The sequence below is a fragment of the Nerophis ophidion genome, linkage group LG07 (assembly GCF_033978795.1).
Source record: "Nerophis ophidion isolate RoL-2023_Sa linkage group LG07, RoL_Noph_v1.0, whole genome shotgun sequence".
NCBI lineage: Eukaryota > Metazoa > Chordata > Actinopteri > Syngnathiformes > Syngnathidae > Nerophis > Nerophis ophidion.
In genome coordinates, this window is record NC_084617.1 from 72,547,791 (window position 1) to 72,567,885 (window position 20,095).

Genomic DNA, 20,095 nt, shown 5'->3' on the forward strand with positions numbered 1-20,095 from the left:
GGATCCGACACAGCAGCGAGAGTCCCGTTCACAGCGGAGCCAGCAGGAAACCATCCCAAGCGGAGGCGGCTCAGCAGCGCAGAGATGTCCCCAGCCGATACACAGGCAAGCAGTACATGGCCACCGGATCGGACCGGACCCCCTCCACAAGGGAGAGTGGGACATAGAAGAAAAAGAAAAGAAACGGCAGATCAACTGGTCTAAAAAGGGAGTCTATTTAAAGGCTAGAGTATACAAATGAGTTTTAAGGTGAGACTTAAATGTTTCTACTGAGGTAGCATCTCGAACTGTTACCGGGAGGGCATTCCAGAGTAAATGTAAACTTTGTGTCTATTTCATGTGTTTTGACAATCAGAAATGTGTCGGAATGCTCAGTTTTATTTTTTGAGTGTGTCTAGACCCCTAATTTGGATATTTCCAAGTGGCGTTTTGCGATTCTGAAGACATTGGACGTAACTTGGGTATTGTTGTGAGTCAAAACCTGCTGCAACATGCATGATTCCTTTCTAATGTTTCTGTGAAATGTTCACATGTCACACAATGAATCCCACTGGTTGGGGGATGACTTGATCGAAGCTTTTTAGGACTTAAAGGGGAACATTATCACCAGACCTGTATAAGTGTCAATATATACCTTGACGGTGCAGAAAAAAGACCATCTATTTTTTTTAACCCATTTCCGAACTCTAAATGGGTGAATTTTGGCGAATTAATCTGGTTCAAATGAGTGATTCCTAGAGCCCCCAAAAAAAGTCTGCGGGCTATAGAGCGTTTTGCCCTCCCGGTAACAGTTCGAGATGCTACCTCAGTAGAAGCATTTAAGTCTCACCTTAAAACTCATCTGTATACTCTAGCCTTTAAATAAACCTCCTTTTTAGACCAGTTGATCTGCCGCTTCTTTTCTTTTTTCTCCTATGTCCCCCCCTCCCTTGTGGAGGGGGTCCGGTCCGATGACCATGGATGAAGTACTGGCTGTCCAGAGTCGAGACCCAGGATGGACCGCTCGCCTGTGTATCGGTTGGGGACATCTCTACGCTGCTGATCCGCCTCCGCTTGAGATGGTTTCCTGTGGACGGGACTCTCGCTGCTGTCTTGGATCCGCTTTGAACTGAACTCTCGCGGCTGTGTTGGAGCCACTATGGATTGAACTTTCACAGTATCATGTTGGACCCGCTCGACATCCATTGCTTTCGGTCCCCTAGAGGGAGGGGGGTTTGCCCACTTCTGAGGTCCTCTCCAAGGTTTCTCATAGTCAGCATTGTCACTGGCGTCCCACTGGATGTGAATTCTCCCTGCCCACTGGGTGTGAGTTTTCCTTGCCCTTTTGTGGGTTCTTCCGAGGATGTCGTAGTCGTAATGATTTACGCAGTCCTTTGAGACATTTGTGATTTGGGGCTATACAAATAAACATTGATTGATGACATCATCGTCACTGTCACCGCCGTCCCACCGGGTGTGAGTTTTTCCTTGCCCTTTTGTGGGTTCTTCCGAGGATGTCGTAGTCGTAACGATTTATGCAGTCCTTTGAGACATTTGTGATTTGGGGCTATATAAATAAACATTGATTGATTGATTGATGACATCATCGTCACTGTCACCGCCGTCCCACCGGGTGCGAGTTTTTCCTTGCCCTTTTGTGGGTTCTTCCGAGGATGTCGTAGTCGTAACGATTCGTGCAGTCCTTTGAGACATTTGTGATTTGGGGCTATATAAATAAACATTGATTGATTGATTGATGACATCATCGTCACTGTCACCGCCGTCCCACCGGGTGTGAGTTTTTCTTTGCCCTTTTGTGGGTTCTTCCGAGGATGTCGTAGTCGTAATGATTCGTGCAGTCCTTTGAGACATTTGTGATTTGGGGCTATATAAATAAACATTGATTGATTGATTGATTACATCATCGTCACTGTCACCGCCGTCCCACCGGGTGTGAGTTTTTCCTTGCCCTTTTGTGGGTTCTTCCGAGGATGTCGTAGTCGGTGGTGGCCATATTTGATCAGCCGCTCTGGCGACCCCAAAGGTCGCCCTAGCAAAATCATTGCCAAATTTGGCGCTTTTAGACCAAAGTGAACAAACACACCCTAAAATCTCCCTAAGGACCCCCCACTACTATTTTTTTTGTGTTATTTTCCCACTAAAATCGAGTCTTTTCATTTGATATTTTTGGACGGCTCCTTCTCACCCTCGATGGAGGTCGATGCGAACGCAGGCTCGGCCCTCGCTGTCCCAAGCGCAGTAGGGGTCTCGGGCGAGCAGACAGTCTGGCTGGGACTGATAGCGGCTGCAGTTGGCTAAGGGCAGCTGGAGAACCTCGGATCGAGAGCCGATGTACACGTACTTCTGACGAGGGACAAGAAGAGAGGGAGAAAAGACGGGGTGGATTAGAGACGGAAGATAAACAGACAGAGACACAGAGAGAGAGACTCATTTCAGGGGTGGAGGAGATAATGGGATAATCGCTCTCAATTACAATAACATTTAGCCCACGACCCGCCTTCCGATCCCATCTGGGTTAAACTCTTTTCACAAAAGCTGAACACAAAAAAAAAAGAACAAAAAAAAAAAGGGCAGGCTTGTTCACAAAAGGACGTATATCGATACGAGGTGTGGTGTGGACGCTGTCTACAAGAGTGAGAAAAACAACAACTCGTGAGCTGATTGGCAGCCTCTGAGGACAAAGCTATGAACAATGGGAGACCGGGCTTTCTGCTCCAGTCTGTGGAACGTGCTCCCTGACCACCTGAGGGAACCACAGACTGTGAATGCTATTAAAAAAGTCTCAAAACCCATTCTTTTTAGATATATGCGTGCTAGTTCTAACTATTAGGCCAGTGGTTCTTAACCTTGTTTGAGCTACCGAACCCTACCAGTTTCATAGGCGCGGCCACCGAGAACCGTTCTTTAGTAGAAAAATTATTTAAAATTTTTTTCAAGTTCAAGACAAAGTTATATGTTTTTTTTTTTACTGGGGCACAAAATGAACCGTGATTGAACATCACCTTGTTCAAAGAACAAAACCAACACAGTGCATGAACTCACAACAAATGACACGCCTGCAAATCAGTGTGACTTCTGCTGTTGCCGTATCCATTTTAGCCCACGACCCGCCTTCCGATCCCATCTGGGTTAAACTCTTTTCACAAAAGCTGAACACAAAAAAAGAACCAAAAAAAAAGGGCAGGCTTGTTCACAAAAGGACGTATATCGATACGAGGTGTGGTGTGGACGCTGTCTACAAGAGTGAGAAAAACAAATTGTTATTAATGTTTTTGTGGAAGAATGTTCTGGGTTCATGAAGCAAATACTCGATGGAACAAACGACCATGTTGATGAAGGAAACGAGGAAATTGCTGGACAGAGCGTCGTGTTTGTCAAGGCATATACCGTCATCACTGTCACGCTCTAAAGGGTAATAACAGACATCGGGGATGAATTGGACTTTCTCCTCATCGTTGAGTACTCATCCATCTTCTTCTGCTCATCCGAGGTCAGGTCGCGGGGGCAGCAGCCTAAGCAGGGAAGCCCAGACTTCCCTCTCCCCAGCCACTTCGTCCAGCTCTTCCCGGGGGACATAGTCTTCCCAACATGTCCTGGGTCTTCCCCGTGGCCTCCTACCGGTTGGACGTGCCCATAACACCTCCCTAGGGAGGCGTTCGAGTGGCATCCTGACCAGATGCCCGAACCACCTCATCTGGCTCCTCTCGATGTGAAGGAGCAGCGGCTTTACTTTGAGTTCCTCCCGGATGGCAGAGCTTCTCACCCTATCTCCAAACTCATTTCGGCCGCTTGTACCCATGATCTTGTCCTTTCGGTCGTAACCCAAAGTTCATGACCATAGGTGAGGATGGGAACGTAGATCGACCGTTAAAATTGAGAGCTTTGCCTTCCGGCTCAGCTCCTTCGTCACCAGCGATACAGCGTCCGCATTACTGAAGACGCCGCACCATCGATCTCACGATCCACTCTTCCCTCACTCGTGAACAAGACTCCTAGGTACTTGAACTCCTCCACTTGGGGCAGGGTCTCCTCCCCAAACCGGAGATGGCACTCCACCCTTTTCCGGGCGAAAACCATGGACTCGGACTTGGAGGAGCCGATTCTCATCCCAGTCGCGAACCGATCCAGTGAGAGCTGAAGATCCTGGCCGGATGAAGCCATCAGGACCAAATCATCTGCAAAAAGCAGAGACCGCTTGTACCCATGATCTTGTCCTTTCGGTCATGACCCAAAGCTCATGACCATAGGTGAGGATGGGAACGTAGATCGACCGGTAAATTGAGATCTTTGCCTTCCAGCTCAGCTCCCTCTTCACCACAACGGATCGATACAGCGTCCACATTACTAAAGACTCCGCAAAGATCCGCCTGTCGATCTCACGATCCACTCTTCCCCCACTCGTGAACAAGACTCCGAGGTACTTGAACTCCTCCACTTGGGGCAGGGTCTCCTCCCCAACCCGGAGATGGCACTCCACCCTTTTCCGGGCGAAAACCATGGACTCGGACTTGGAGGTGCTGATTCTCATCCCGGTCGTTTCACACTCGGCTGCGAACCGATCCAGCGAGAGCTGAAGATCCTGGCCAGATGAAGCCATCAGGACCACATCATCTGCAAAAAGCAGAGACCTAATCCTGCAGCCACCGAACCGGAACCCCTCAACGCCTTGACTGCGCCTAGAAATTCTGTCCATAAAAGTTATGAACAGAGTCGGTGACAAAGGACAGCCTTGGCGGAGTCCAACCCTCACTGGAAACGTGTTCGACTTACTGCCGGCAATGCGGACCAAGCTCTGACACTGATCATACAGGGAACGGACCGCCACAATCTTAAAGTCCGATACCCCATACTCTCTGAGCACTCCCCACAGGACTTCCCGAGGGACACGGTCGAATGCCTTCTCCAAGTCCACAAAGCACATGTAGACTGGTTGGGCAAACTCCCATTCACCCTCAAGAACCCTGCGAGAGTATAGAGCTGGTCCACAGTTCCACGACCAGGACGAAATTGAGTACTAACAACATTCATCTAGGGGGACAGAAACCACGACAGTACACTGTAGTACCAGCACAACTGGCATGTTTGACACATACTTGCCAACCTTGAAACCTCCGAATTCGGGAAATGGGGAGCGGGGGCGGGGTGTTTGGGGCGGGGTTGAGGTGCAGGCAGCATGATTTTTCCCAATCATTTTAAAACATGCAAGCGTACTTATTGTTATCCATCCATCCATTCCTCCCTTCGGAGCCTATCTCAGCTACAATCGGGCGGAGGGCGGGGTACACCCTGGACAAGTCGCCACCTCATCACAGGGCCAACACGGATAGACAGACAACATTCACACTCACATTCACACACTAGGGCCAATTTAGTGTTGCCAATCAACTTATCCCCAGGTGCATGTCTTTAAGAATCCAGAGGGAACCCACGCAGTCACGGGGAGAACATGCACACTCCACACAGAAAGCTCCCGAGCGCAGGATCGAACCCATGACTTTCGTATTGTGAGGCAAACGCACTAAATATATAAATATATAATAAATTATTAAACTATACACTCTGGTGTCTGTTGCTGTCATCTCCTTTAGTCCAACCATAACATCCATCCATCCATCCATTTCTACCGCTTATTCCCTTCGGGTTCGCGGGGGGGCGCTGGAGCCTATCTCAGCTACAATCGGGCGGAGGGCGGGGTACACCCTGGACAAGTCGCTACCTCATCGCAGGACCAACACAGACAGACTGACATTTACACTCACATTCACACACTAGGGCTAATTTAGTGTTGCCAATCAACATATCCCCAGGTGCATGTCTTTGAGTACACGGAGGGAACCCACGCAGTCACGGGGAGAACACGCAAACTCCACACAGAAAGCTCCCGAGCGCAGGATCGAACCCAGGAACTCCGTATTGTGAGGCAGACGCACAAAATATATAAATATATAATAAATTATTGAACATTACAACTCCCTGATGTCTGTTGCCGTCATCTCCCTTAGTCCAACCATAACATATACTCCCAAAAATGTTCTTCTGTGGTGCGGGTTCAATATGTGGTGCATATTTGTAACAGTGTTATAGTTGTTTATACAGCTGTGGAGAGGCGGAGCCGGCGAAAGAGCAGCGGGGCAGGCCATGCCGAAGCCCGGACCAAGATGGCGGCGGGGACGGCGACCGAGCGGAGAGGCTGAGCGTGCCGGGAGCGACGCCACGATCGAGTTCAGCTGCGTGGATCGCGCAACCTGTACACAATCAGTGAATCTCCTCTCGCTGTGTAAAAGGGCAGCAGCAGAGGAGGGTGCGGGAGAAGGAGTTGGAGAGCCCACAGCAGTGCCTGAAGAGCGGAAGCGACAGAGAGCAAGACAACGCGGCTGACTGAAGAGCGACACGGAGGAGCGAGCAGTGGGAGCGAAGACGGTGCAAAAGACTTTCTTTATTCGAAGAGTCAAACCTGATCGAGAATGTCCTTCCTAGGTGGTCCAGGGAACCCGCAGGACAGCGAGAGACTGTCACAACAGCCTTGCATTCACTTGTGTGCGTGTGTGCTTGAAATGAACGTTATCATTCAACCAGCTAAAAGATCATTCAACGTGTCACGCTGTTTAAATGGAGGAAAATCGGACGTCTGGACAGTGTGCGGCTGTTAAAGGGGGGAAGGTTTCAGGTGAGAGAGGACGCTAAAGGGTGGAAATTGGGAGAAATCTGTATTTACCTTGGAGTGGGAAATGGTCAGGCTGTCTACAGGCTGGGCGCTTTTAAACAGCTGGATTTCTTCGATCACGTGAGCTTCCGAGGCCAGGATGACCACCCTCTGCATCCAGCCCTCAGCTGTCGGACACACAGGCGGAGTCAAGAGTCAGGACACAACTGGAACTCACATTCCTAAATAACCCAATCTAAGACATATTCAACAGACCTTGGACATCATTAGAGTTGAACAAGTATTTCAGTCTATCAGATTACAAGTATTTTTGTCGTGTAATGTGAGTTGTCAGGGTTGATTTATGCAATATAAAAGATAAACACTTTCTGCTCGCTAAAATAGACGCTTATATATATTGTGGCCAAACAGCTCCGTTTTTGTTTCATCTGACATCACATGGACAAAGATAAGACCTTCTGGAGGAAAGTTCTGTGGTCGGATGAAACAAAAAAGGAGCTGTTTGGCCTCAATACCCAGCAATATGTTTGGAGGAGATTTAATCCCAGGAACACCATTCCTCCCGTCAAGCATGGTGGTGGTAGTGTTATGCTCTGGGCCTGTTTTACTGCCAATGGAACTGGTGCTTTGCAGAGAGTAAATGGGACAATGAAAAAGGAGGATTACCTCCAAGTTCGTCAGTGTTCCAACAAGACAATGAAACCAAACACACATCAAAAGTGGTAAAGGAATGGCTAAATCAGGCTAGAATGAAGGAAGTGTAGTGCTGACTAAACACTTAAATGTGTGGACAATGCTGAAGAAAATAAGTGCATGTCAGAAAACCAGCAAATCTAGCTAGATAAATATTACAAACCCTGTTTCCATAGATTGTGTTAGATGTAAATATAAACAAAATACAATGATTTGCAAATCATTTTCAACCCATATTCAGTTGAATGCACTACAAAGACAACATATTTGATGTTCAAACTCAAACTTCATTTTTTTTTTGCAAATAATAATTAACTTAGAATTTCATGGCTGCAACACGTGCCAAAGTAGTTGGGAAAGGGCATGTTCACCACTGTGTTACATCACCTTTTCTTATAACAACACTCAATAAACGTTTTGGAACTGAGGAAACTAATAGTTGAAGCTTTGAAAGTGGAATTCTTTCCCATTCTTGTTTTATGTAGAGCTTCAGTCGTTCAACAGTCCGGGGTCTCTGCTGTCGTATTTTACGCTTCATAATGTGCCACACATTTTTGATGGGAGACAGGTCTGGACTGCAGGCGGGCCAGGAAAGTACCCGCACTCTTTTTTTTACAAAGCCACGCTGTTGTAACACGTGCTGAATGTGGCTTGGCATTGTCTTGCTGAAATAAGCAGGGGCGTCCATGAAAAAGACAGCGCTTAGATGGCAGCATATGTTCCAAAACCTGTATGTACCTTTCAGCATTAATGGTGCCTTCACAGATGTGTAAGTTACCCATGCCTTGGGCACTAATGCACCCCCATACCATCACAGATGCTGGCTTTTGAACTTCGCGACGATAACAGTCTGGGTGGTTCACTTCCCCTTTGGTCCCGATGACACGATGTCCAATATTTCCAAAAACAAATTTGAAATTTGGACTCGTCAGACCACAGAACACTTTTCCACTTTGCATCAGTCCATCTTAGATGATCTCGGGCCCAGAGAAGCCGGCGGCGTTTCTGGATGTTGTTGACAAATGGCTTTCGCTTTGCATAGTAAAGCTTTAACTTGCACTTACAGATGTAGCGACAAACTGTATTTAGTGACAGTGTTTTTTGAAGTGTTCCTGAGCCCATGTGGTGATATCCTTTAGAGATTGATGTCGGTTTTTGATACAGTGCCGTCACGGTCATTCAATGCCGCTTACGTGGAGTGATTTCTCCAGATTCTCTGAACCTTTTGATGATATTATGGACTTGATGTTGAAATCCCTAAATTTCTTGCAATTGCACTTTGAGAAATGTTGTTCTTAAACTGTTTGACTATTTGCTCACGCAGTTGTGGACAAAGGGGTGTACCTCGCCCCATCCTTTCTTGTAAAAGACTGAGCATTTTTTGGGAAACTGTTTTTATACCCAATCATGGCACCCACCTGTTCCCAATTAGCCTGCACACCTGTGGGATGTTCCAAATAAGTGTTTGATGAGCATTCCTCAACGTTATCAGTATTTATTGCCACCTTTCCCAATTTTTTTGTCACGTGTTGCTGGCATCAAATTCTAAAGTTCATGATTATTTGCAACATTTATCAGTTTGAACATCAAATATGTTGTCTTTGTAGCATATTCAACTGAATATGGGTTGAAAAGGATTTGCAAATCATTGTATTCTGTTTATATTTACATCTAACACAATTTCCCCAACTCATATGGAAATAGGGTTTGTAGATCCACTATGGATTGGACTTTCACAATATTATGTTAGACCCAGTCGACGTCCATTGCATCCGGTCTCCTCTAGAGGGGGTGACGGGGTCACCCACATCTACAGTTCTCTCCAAGGTTTCTCATCATCATCCACATTGACGTTAATTCAACTAAAAAAATGGTTTGATATTAATAAGTTATCATTAAATGATAAGAAAACTAAATTTATGGTGTGTAGTGGTGCAAGGACAAATTGTGAAGCAAAATTAAAAGTTAAATCAAGTGGAAATTGATAAGAGTATATGAAACTAAATTCTCGGGAATAATAATTGATCATAAACTGTGTTGGAAACCGCATATTGAATATATAAAAGGAAAAATATCCAAATCTGTTGCTATTCTTTATAAAGTAAGACACATGCTGAATAAGACATATGTTGTATTATTCTTTTATTTTTCCATATTTAACGTATTGTGTTGAAATTTGGGGAAATGTTTATAAAACAAACATGGACCCAATAATAAAACTTCAAAAAAGGGTCATTAGAATAATACACATGCTACTATAAACACACCAATCCATTATTTACGAGTTCAAATGTATGTAGGGACGGCGTGGCGCAGTGGGAGAGTGGCCGTGCGCAACCCGAGGGTCCCGGGTTCAAATCCCACCTAGCTCCAACCTCGTCACGTCCGTTGTGTCCTGAGCAAGACACTTCACCCTTGCTCCTGATGGGTGCTGGCTGGCGCCTTGCATGGCAGCTCCCTCCATCAGTGTGTGAATGTGTGTGTGAATGGGTGAATGTGGAAGTAGTGTCAAAGCGCTTTGAGTACCTTGAAGGTAGAAAAGCGCTATACAAGTACAACCCATTTATCATTTAAATGTTCAGACATTGTGTTATTAAAAACAATGGAAATTATCCATCCATCCATCCATTTTCAACCGCTTATTCCCTTTCGGGTCGCGGGGGGCGCTGGCGCCTATCTCAGCTACAATCGGGCGGAAGGCGGGGTACACCCTGGACAAGTCGCCACCTCATCGCAGGGCCTAATGGAAATTATGTTTCGAGTAAAAAAACAACAGCCCTCCAGCTTGTATTCGCAGGCTATTTCATTGAAGAGGAGAAAACTATATCGATTTTTGAAATAGGTAAAGCGAGAACAAACATAAAATACAAATGTATTACAGTTTTGGGAGTTAAATGGTGGAAGAAGCTCAGTGATCACCTGAAGACATGCAATTCTTTGGTAAGGTTTAAGAAAACATTGAAAGGTGAAATAATTGAAAATGATAAAATATAGGTACAATTACTTTCATCCCATTGATTTTTGATTTGATTTATTTTTTTTATGTTGATGTTCCAGGCAATCTAATTTTCTGTGAAGGTACAGCCTATTCCTTTTTTGGTCAGTCTTTTTCTTTTCTTTCGTGTGTAAATGTGCATTATTGTATACAGAGGTGGGTAGTAACGCGCTACATTTACTCCGTTACATCTACTTGAGTAACTTTTGGGATAAATTGTACTTCTAAGAGTAGTTTTTATGCAACATACTTTTACTTTTACTTGAGTATATTTATAGAGAAGAAACGCTACTTTTACTCCGTTCCATTTATCTGCAATCAGCTCGTTACTCGCTACTTTTGTTTTATCGATCTGTTAATGCACGTTTTGTTTGTTTTGTTTTTGCCAGACACGCATTCAAAGTAGGAACTACGCATGCCTGCGTTTCACCAATCACATGCAGTCACTGGTGATGTCGGACCAATCAAACAGAGCCAGGTGGTCACGTGACCGCCACACGACATGTTGAAAAACTTATTGGGGTGTTACCATTTAGTGGTCAATTGTACGGAATATGTACTGTACTGTGCAATCTACTGATAAAAGTTTCAATCAATCAACCAATCAATCAAAAGTGTAAAGGAAAAAAGACACTTTTTATTTCAACCGTACTTCCCGTCAAAAGCCTAAAGACTGATCGCACAGTTCCTGTCTTCACAATAAAAGCGCCGCTCCATCGCGCCTGCGCTAACAAAATAAGAGTCTCCGAAAGCCAGCGCAAACAAGCTAGCAAGCTACGGAGTTTGCCGCCAATGTATTTCTTGTAAAGTGTATAAAAGCGAATATGGAAGCTGGACAAATAAGATGCCAAAAACCAACGACTTTCATGTGGTATTAGACAGAAAAGAGGAACTTTTTATCTCCTCCATTTGAAAACGTGGACATTATCAGCACTATACTGTCTGATTCCAATCAATGCAAGTCATCAGAATCAGGTAATACACCAACTTATATTCTTGTCTTCATTAAAGATAGGAATCTATAAGTTAAACATGCATGTATATTCATTAAAACACCTTTAACATGTGAACAAAAACGGCAAAATAAATAAATATAAATTATATACTGTATATATAAATGTATACATATATATATATGATATGTGTGTATGTATATATATATAATATATATATACATATATATATATGTATATATATATATATGATATGTGTGTATGTATATGTATATATGAGGTAGATCACCTCGACTTGGTCATTTATTAAGTAATTGATTAACGTTGAAAAACTTATTGGGGTGTTACCATTGAGTGGTCAATTGTAGGGAATATGTACTGTACTGTGCAATCTACTAATACAAGTTTCAATCAATCAATCATTGAATGCCTACTGAGCCTATGGTGCTGTTAAGTTAATGTGGCCCAATATGCCTTAATTTTTTTTTATTTTAATGTATCATTATTTAATATATAATATTGTTTTAGTTGCTTAAGAGATATTCCTGGCTCTGAATTTGCTCATTGCTATTTTTATGTTTTTGTGCATTACTTGTTGCCGTAATCATTAAACAAACAGGTTACTCATCAGTTACTCAGTACTTGAGTAGTTTTTTCACAACATACTTTTTACTTTTACTCAAGTAAATATTTGGGTGACTACTCCTTACTTTTACTTGAGTAATAAATCTCTAAAGTAACAGTACTCTTACTTGAGTACAATTTCTGGCTACTCTACCCACCTCTGATTGTATACATATAACATGTACTGTAGAAGTATTTAAGTCTCATCTTAAAACTCATCTGTATACTCTAGCCTTTAAATAGACCTCCTTTTTAGACCAGTTGATCTGCCGCTTCTTTTCTTTCTCCTATGTCCCCCCCTCCCTTGTGGAGGGGGTCCGGTCCGATGACCATGGATGAAGTACTGACTGTCCAGAGTCGAGACCCAGGATGGACCGCTCGTCGGGACCCAGGATGGACCGCTCGCCTGTATCGGTTGGGGACATCTCTACGCTGCTGATCCGCTTGAGATGGTTTCCTGTGGACGGGACTCTCACTGCTGTCTTGGAGCCACTATGGATTGAACTTTCACAGTATCATGTTAGACCCGCTCGACATCCATTGCTTTCGGTCCCCTAGAGGGGGGGGGTTGCCCACATCTGAGGTCCTCTCCAAGGTTTCTCATAGTCAGCATTGTCGCTGGCGTCCCACTGAATGTGAATTCTCCCTGCCCACTGGGTGTGAGTTTTCCTTGCCCTTTTGTGGGTTCTTCCGAGGATGTTGTAGTTGTAATGATTTGTGCAGTCCTTTGAGACATTTGTGATTTGGGGCTATATAAATAAACATTGATTGATTGATTGATTGATACTGTAAAACTGATCACACACAATGGTTGATTTAATTGATTTGATTGATTGAAATAAACGTATTTCATTCCTATTAATACTCTCCAAAAATCTTAGTTTCTATCAAACAATACATTGTGTCCTCATCAGATATCGCTCTGTTGCAGCTCGTAGTTAATCAAGCCCGTGACCTGATTGGCACGATGAGTGCAGGTCTGCCGAGGGACCCGGTTGAGCGTGCTCTGTGAAGCACGACTGCACTTGGGCTCAGGGAAAAAAAAGCCAGCAGGTATCACGCGTGCACTCCCCGAGTCTGTAGTCGCACGCCGTAGTCGCACACAGTACTCACTTCACCACTTCTGTGACCTGAATGGTTAAGTACTAGTTCCCCCCCTCATTCAAGAGACATGCTGCATTCAAAGTCACACGTACCCCGGAATTCAGCCGTCCTGAGCTGCTCATGATGAAAATGAGGACTGGGAGCGACAACGGGCCGCGTGACGAGCGACATTAATGAAGTCGCACATGCGCCGCCGTTTCCTTTGATGCGTGAAGATGATGCAAATCGAGCACTTAATTGAAACCCGGCAGAAATGCGGCCAGATGGCGTGTTGTTTTTCCCGCCACCTCGCCTGATGCCAGCACCTGTCTTAGTCTGCTGCTACAGGCTGATTATGTTCATCTCTTTAACAAATAATATCTGATGCTCATCTAAAAAAAAAAAAATAAATAAATAAATAGGCACTCTCTACCCCCACTCGGTGCCGGGCGATACGGAATTAAAGTGTTCTCAATTTGCATTTTCAACGATATTAATGCTATTATTTCACTGAGCAAACATTTGTGTTACGGGTGACAAAGAACATTAGTGTAACATTAAATTATAGACCTCAACATTAAAAAAAAAACTAGCTCGGTCGACAACTCGCTGACGATTCTGTCATGATCCCACAATACGGTTTTTTCCCTTATTTTCTTGTGTTTGGCATCACGTGCTCTTGTTTTAGTACAAACCCCGAAACCAGGCCAGTCTAGTACCCGCCCGGACTCTTTTACTATGAAGCCACGCTGTTGTAACACGTGGCTTGGCATCGTTTTGCTGAAATAAGCAGGGGCGCCCATGATAACGTTGCTTGTATGTCGCTCCAAAGCCTGTATGTACCTTTCAGCATTAATCACCATTAATGCTGAAAGGTACATTGTCTTGCTGAAATAAGCAGAGGCGTCCATGAAAGAGACGGCGCTTAGATGGCAGCGTATGTTGTTCCAAAACCTGTATGTACCTTTCAGCATTAATGGTGCCTTCACAGATGTGTAAGTTACCCATGCCTTGGGCACTAATGTACCTCCATACCATCACAGATGTTGACTTTTCAACTTTGCGCCTAGAACAAACCGGAATGTTTTTTTTTTTCCCCACAGTTTCCCAAAAATAATTTGAAATGTGGACTCGTCAAACCACAGAACACTTTTCCACTTTGCATCAGTCCATCTTAGATGAGCTTGGACCCATTAAAGCCGGCGGCGATTCCGGGTGTTGTTGATAAATGGCTTTGGCTTTGGCATCGTCGAGGTTTAACGTGCACTTTTTTTGAAATGTGAACTCGTCAAACCACAGAACACTTTTCCACTTTGCATCAGTCCATCTTAGATGAGCTTGGACCCATTAAAGCCGGCGGCGATTCCGGGTGTTGTTGATAAATGGCTTTGGCTTTGGCATAGTCGAGGTTTAACGTGCACTTACAGATGTAGCGACAAACTGTGTTTAGTGACAGTGGTTTTCTGAAGTGTTCCTGAGCCCATGTGGTGATATCCTTTAGAGGTTGATGTCAGGTTTCCACTTTGCATCAGTCCATCGTAGATGAGCTCAGGCCCAGCGAAGCCAGCGGCGTTCCTTGGTGTTATTGATAAATGGGTCTTGCTTTGCATAGCAGAGTTTTAACTTGCACTTACAGATGTAGCAAACAACTGTAGTTACTGACAATGGTTTTCTGAAGTGTGGTGATATCCTTGACACACTGATGTGGTTTTACGAAGGCATGAAATATCATCGCTTACCTGCAGTGATTTCTCCAGATTCTCAGAACCTTTTTAATGAAATTACGGACCATAGTTGGTGAAATCCCTAAATTCCTTGCAATAGCTCTTTGACAAATGTTGTTCTTAAACTGTTAGGACAATTTGCTCACACATTTGTCGACAAAGTGGTGAACCTCGCCCCATCCTTGTTTGTAAAATGACTGAGCCTTTCATGGAAGCTGCTTTTATACCCAATCATGGCACCCACCTGTTCCCGATTAGCCTGCACACCTGTGGGATGTTCCAAATAAGTGTTTGATGAGCATTCCTCAACTTTCTCAGTCTTTTTTGCCACTTGTGCCAGCTTTTTTTAAACAGGTCCCAGGCATCAAATTCCAAATGAGCTAATATTTGTGAAAAATCACAACGTTTTCCAATTCGAACGTTAAATATCTTGTCCTTGCAGTCTATTCAAATTAATTACAGCTTGAAAAGGATTTGCAAATCATTGTAGTCAGTTTTTATTTACTATTTACGTAATGTGCTAACTTCACCGGTTTTGGGGTTAGTACAGTCTCTTTAAGTGGGGAGCAGGGTTGTTGAGCACCCATTTTTGACAGTGCGTCGAAGTTTTGTGTGACCATTCTCAAAAAATATCTACGCTCAATTCTTTGCGCAAAAAAGTGACATATAGAAATATATATTCATCTTGTGAGGCAATGCAAAGTAAACAATTGGTCAATGGTATCGGGGACTGTTATTACTGACGGACAGGTGTGGCGGTGTGACTGCCGCCAGGCCCGTAAGAAAAGCCTCGTCTCCATGGCAACGTCTCTGTCGCTTCACTCATTTGCCGCTTTTCCACTAATGCAGGGGTAGGCAACCCAGAATGTTGAAAGAGCCTTTTTGGACAAAAATAACACAACGCTGTGAAGCGCTATTCATATAAAACTTGTGGGCCGCACTTACATTAAACTTTCATATTAAGGTGGGGGCCGCTGAGCTAAAAAAAAATAAGAGTGAATTTGTACCTGTGCCAATGAAGAGGACGTTGTACGCTCTTTGGTCCAGGCCAGTAACCCGGTCCACCACCAGCCTGGTGAAGTTGACCCCCTTGGTGAGAAGCAGAGGGCGAGCCAGCGCTTTATCCTCCATCAGAGGGTGCTTCTTGGCAAAGTTGAGCGTTGCGTCAGGTAGCTGCAGAGAGCTGTTGTAGCCGCTCTCCCTGTCCGAGTTTGTGATGCACTGCAGCACAGCACAGAAGAAAGCGGGAGAGAGAAGAAACACATAAGAGGCGGCGGAAGGGAGATGTAAAGGAGTGAAAGCAACCAGTGCAAAAACTGAAATCTAAGCAAGATGAAATACCTCAAATAAGGCTGATATTTGCCTTTGTTTCTGTCTGATAAGATAATTCTTCTCACGAAGCAGGGGTTGGGAACCTTTTTGGCTGAGAGAGCCAAGAATCCGAGTATTTTAAAATGTATTTCCGTAAGAGCCATATAATTTTTTTTCAACACTGAACACACCTAAACGCGTGCCTTTTTAAGCAAGACCAACATTACTAGAGTATAATAGGTATTTTATTCTTTGTAATAACATTGATATTCTGAAGCTAACTGTGGAGGTGGCGTGGCCTGCGGGCCTGCAGCGAAGCAGGGTGTGCCAGGACCGGCCTCGAAATCAGCGACAGGTGCGTAGACAACCCACCTGGGCCTTGTTATCTAATCACCTGTCGCTCTGTTATAAGCAGCAGCCAGGAGGAGAGACAGGGTTGGAGCTGGAGCCAGAGTGCGAGCGTGAACGAAAAAGAAAAAGACGATTGCTGGAAAGCAACAAAGACTTACTGAAAAATAAAAAAATATCGTAACCCTGAAACAGGCTTTCATGTCAGTGCTTGGTGGTCTGAAGGACCCCCACGAGGGCAAGCCCTAAAAAAAAATAAAAAAAATACAGTGCGGAAGAAAAAGGGTGGACGGATTCAAATGCATGAGCATGTTTATTATTTTGAACGTTATTTTTAACACTTTGATTACAAGTGGAATTAGTCATTACAGTGTTAGCTCAGATTTATCTGAGAGCCAGATGCAGTCATCAAAAGAGCCACATCTGGCTCTAGAGCCATAGGTTCCCTACCCCTGTGTTAGAGTGTTTTACTTGTTTTAAAGGGGAACATTATCACCATTTCAGAAGGGTTAAAACCAATAAAAATCAGTTCCCAGTGGCTTATTTTATTTTTCGAAGTTTTTTTCAAAATATTACATCTCCCGGAATATCTCTAAAAAAAGCTTTAAAGTGCTGGATTTTCGCTATTTGCGATGCTACTGTCCATTTCCCTGTGACGTCACACAGTGCTGCCAATGTAAACAAACAATGGGAATACCACAGCAAGATATAGCGACATTAGCTCGGATTCAGACTCGGATTTCAGCGGTTTAAAGGGGAACATTATCACCAGACCTATGTAAGCGTCAATATATACCTTGATGGTGCAGAAAAAAAGACCATCTATTTTTTTAACCGATTTCCGAACACTAAATGGGTGAATTTTGGCGAATTAAACGCCTTTCTGTTTATCGCGCTGGAGGCGATGATGTCAGAATGTGACGTCGCCGAGGTAACAACACACCCACCATTTTCATTTTCAACCCATTGTAAACACTGGGTCTCAGCTCTGTTATTTTCCGTTTTTTCGACAATTTTTTGGAACCTTGGAGACATCATGCCTCGACGGTGTGTTGTCGGAGGGTGTAACAACACTAACAGGGAGGGATTCAAGTTGCACCACTGGCCCGAAGATGCCAAAGTGTCTGCCGCCAGACCCCCATTGAATGTGCCAAAGTGTCTCCACATTTTACCGGCGATGCTAAGACAGACATGGCACAGAGATGTATGGATAACCTGCAGATGCATTTGCAACGATAAAGTCAACGAAATCACAAAGGTGAGTTTTGTTGATGTTGACTGCCAGCTAATCGATGCTAACATGCTACGCTAATCGATGCTAACATGCTATTTACCAGCGGTGCTAAAGCAGACATGGCACAGAGATGTATGGATAACCTGTAGATGCATTTGCAACTATATTACGTTTCCTTCCACCCACATTTAATGCGAAACAAACACTTACCAATCGAAGGATTTAAGTTGCTCCAGTGTCAAAAGATGCAAAAGTCCTGATCGTTTGGTCCGCACATTTTACCGGCGATGCTAACGCAGCTATTCGGCCATGCTATGGCTATGAATAGCGTCAATAGCTATTCGCTCAATAGCTTCAGTTTCTTCTTCAATATTTTCATACTCCAACCATCTGTTTCAATACATGCGTAATCTGTTGAATCGCTTAAGTCGCTGAAATCCGAGTCTGAATCCGAGCTAATGTCGCTATATCTTCCTGTACTATTCGCCATTGTTTGTTTACATTGGCAGCACTGTGTGATGTCACAGGGAAATGGATAGTGGCATCGCAAATAGCAAAAATCAAGCACTTTAAAGCTTTTTTTAGGGATATTCGGAGACCGGTAAAATTTTGAAAAAAACTTCAAAAAATACAACATGCCACTGGGAACTGATTTTTAATGTTTTTAACCCTTTTGAAATTGTGATAATGTTCCCCTTTAAGCGATTCAACAGATTACGCATGATTTGAAACAGATGGTTGGAGTGTGGAAGCAGATAGCGAAAACGAAATTGAAGAAGAAACTGAAGCTATTGAGCGAATAGCTATTGACGCTATTCGGCGTTAGCATCGCTGGTAAAATGTGCAGACCAACCGATCAGGACTTTCGCCTTGACACTGGATCAATAAGTCAATAACATCAACAAAACTCACGTTTGTGATTGTGTTGACTTTATCATTGTGAATGCATCTGCTTTGAGTGTCGCAGGATATCCACACATTCTTGTCATCTCTGTGCCATCTCTGTCGTAGCATCGCCAATAAAAAACAAACGAGGGACTTTCGCATCTCTTGACACTGGAGCAACTTAAATATGTCGATTGGTATGTGTTTGTTTGGCATTAAATGTGGATGGAGGGAAAGGCTTGATGTAAATATAGCTACAAATGAGGCATAATGCACACAGCTAGCCTAAATAGCATGTTAGCATCGATTAGCATGCCGTGCTAATTGATGCACATTCTACGTAAATCAACTTGAATCGTCCATGATCGTGTTGTTACACCCTCCGACAACACACCGACGAGGCACGATGTCTCCAAGGTACCGGCAAACAGTCGAAAAAACGGAAAATAACAGCTGATTTGACTCGATGTGGTAGGGAAAATGGCGTTGATGACCGATGTGACGTCACGTTCTGACGTCGTCGCTCGGAGAGGGATAAACAAAAAGGCGTTTAATTTGCCAAAATTCACCCATTTAGAGTTCTGAAATCGGTTAAAAAAATAGATGGTCTTTTTTCTGCAACATCAAGGTATATATTGACGCTTACATAGGTGGAACATTATCACAATTTCAAAAGGGTTAAAAACAATAAAAATCAGTTCCCAGTGGCTTGTTGTATTTTTTGAAGTTTTTTTCAAAATTTTACCGGTCTCGGAATATCCCTAAATAAAGCTTTAAAGTGCCTTATTTCCGACTCTCTGCGAAGACACTGGCCATTTCCCTGTGACGTCACACAGTGCTGCCAATGTAAACAAACAATGGGAATACCACAGCAAGATATAGCGACATTAGCTCGGATTCAAACTCGGATTTCAGCGACTTAAGCGATTCAACAGATTACGAATGTATTGAAACAGATGGTTGGAGTATGAAAGTATTGAAGAAGAAACTGAAGCTATTGAGCGAATAGCTATTGACGCTATTCATAGCCATAGCATGGCCGAATAGCTGCGTTAGCATCGCCGGTGAAATGTGCAGACCAAACGATCAGGACTTTCACATTTTGTGATAACGGAGCAACTTAAATCCGTCCATTGGTAAGTGTTTTTTTCGCATTAAATGTGGGTGGAAGGAAACGTAATATAGTTGCAAATGCATCTACAGGTTATCCATACATCTCTGTGCCATGTCTGCTTTAGCACCGCCGGTAAATAGCATGTTAGCATCGATTACCATAGCGTGTTAGCATCGATTAGCTGGCAGTCAACATCAACAAAACTCACCTTTTGTGAATTCGTTGACTTTATTGTTGCAAATGCATCTGCAGGTTATCCATACATCTCTGTGCCATGCCTGCTTTAGCACCGCCGGTATATAGCATGTTAGCATCGCTTAGCGTAGCATGTTAGAATCGATTAGCTGGCAGTCACGCCGCAACCAAATATGTCTGATTAGCACATAAGTCAACAACAAAACTCACCTTTGTAATTTCGTTGACTTTATTGTTGCAAATGCATCTGCAGGTTATCCATACATCTCTGT

The 20,095-nt window shown here is 43.9% G+C and overlaps 1 protein-coding gene across 3 annotated transcripts in view; it reads right to left on the bottom strand.

Annotated features, from left to right (window-relative positions):
* The window catches only part of sema4c (sema domain, immunoglobulin domain (Ig), transmembrane domain (TM) and short cytoplasmic domain, (semaphorin) 4C), a 317,114-nt gene that overhangs the window by 17,575 nt on the left and 279,444 nt on the right, over window positions 1–20,095 (bottom strand). For all 3 annotated transcript variants that reach the window (XR_009807601.1, XR_009807600.1, XM_061907083.1), the window contains exons 12-14: window positions 15,744–15,957; window positions 6,716–6,831; window positions 2,186–2,343 (exon numbers count right to left, since the gene is read on the bottom strand). Coding sequence is in view for 1 of the 3 variants with exons in the window: in XM_061907083.1 (XP_061763067.1) it covers window positions 2,186–2,343; window positions 6,716–6,831; window positions 15,744–15,957 (488 nt within the window). In the remaining 2 variants the exon portion in view is untranslated. The remainder of the gene's footprint in view (window positions 1–2,185; window positions 2,344–6,715; window positions 6,832–15,743; window positions 15,958–20,095) is intronic.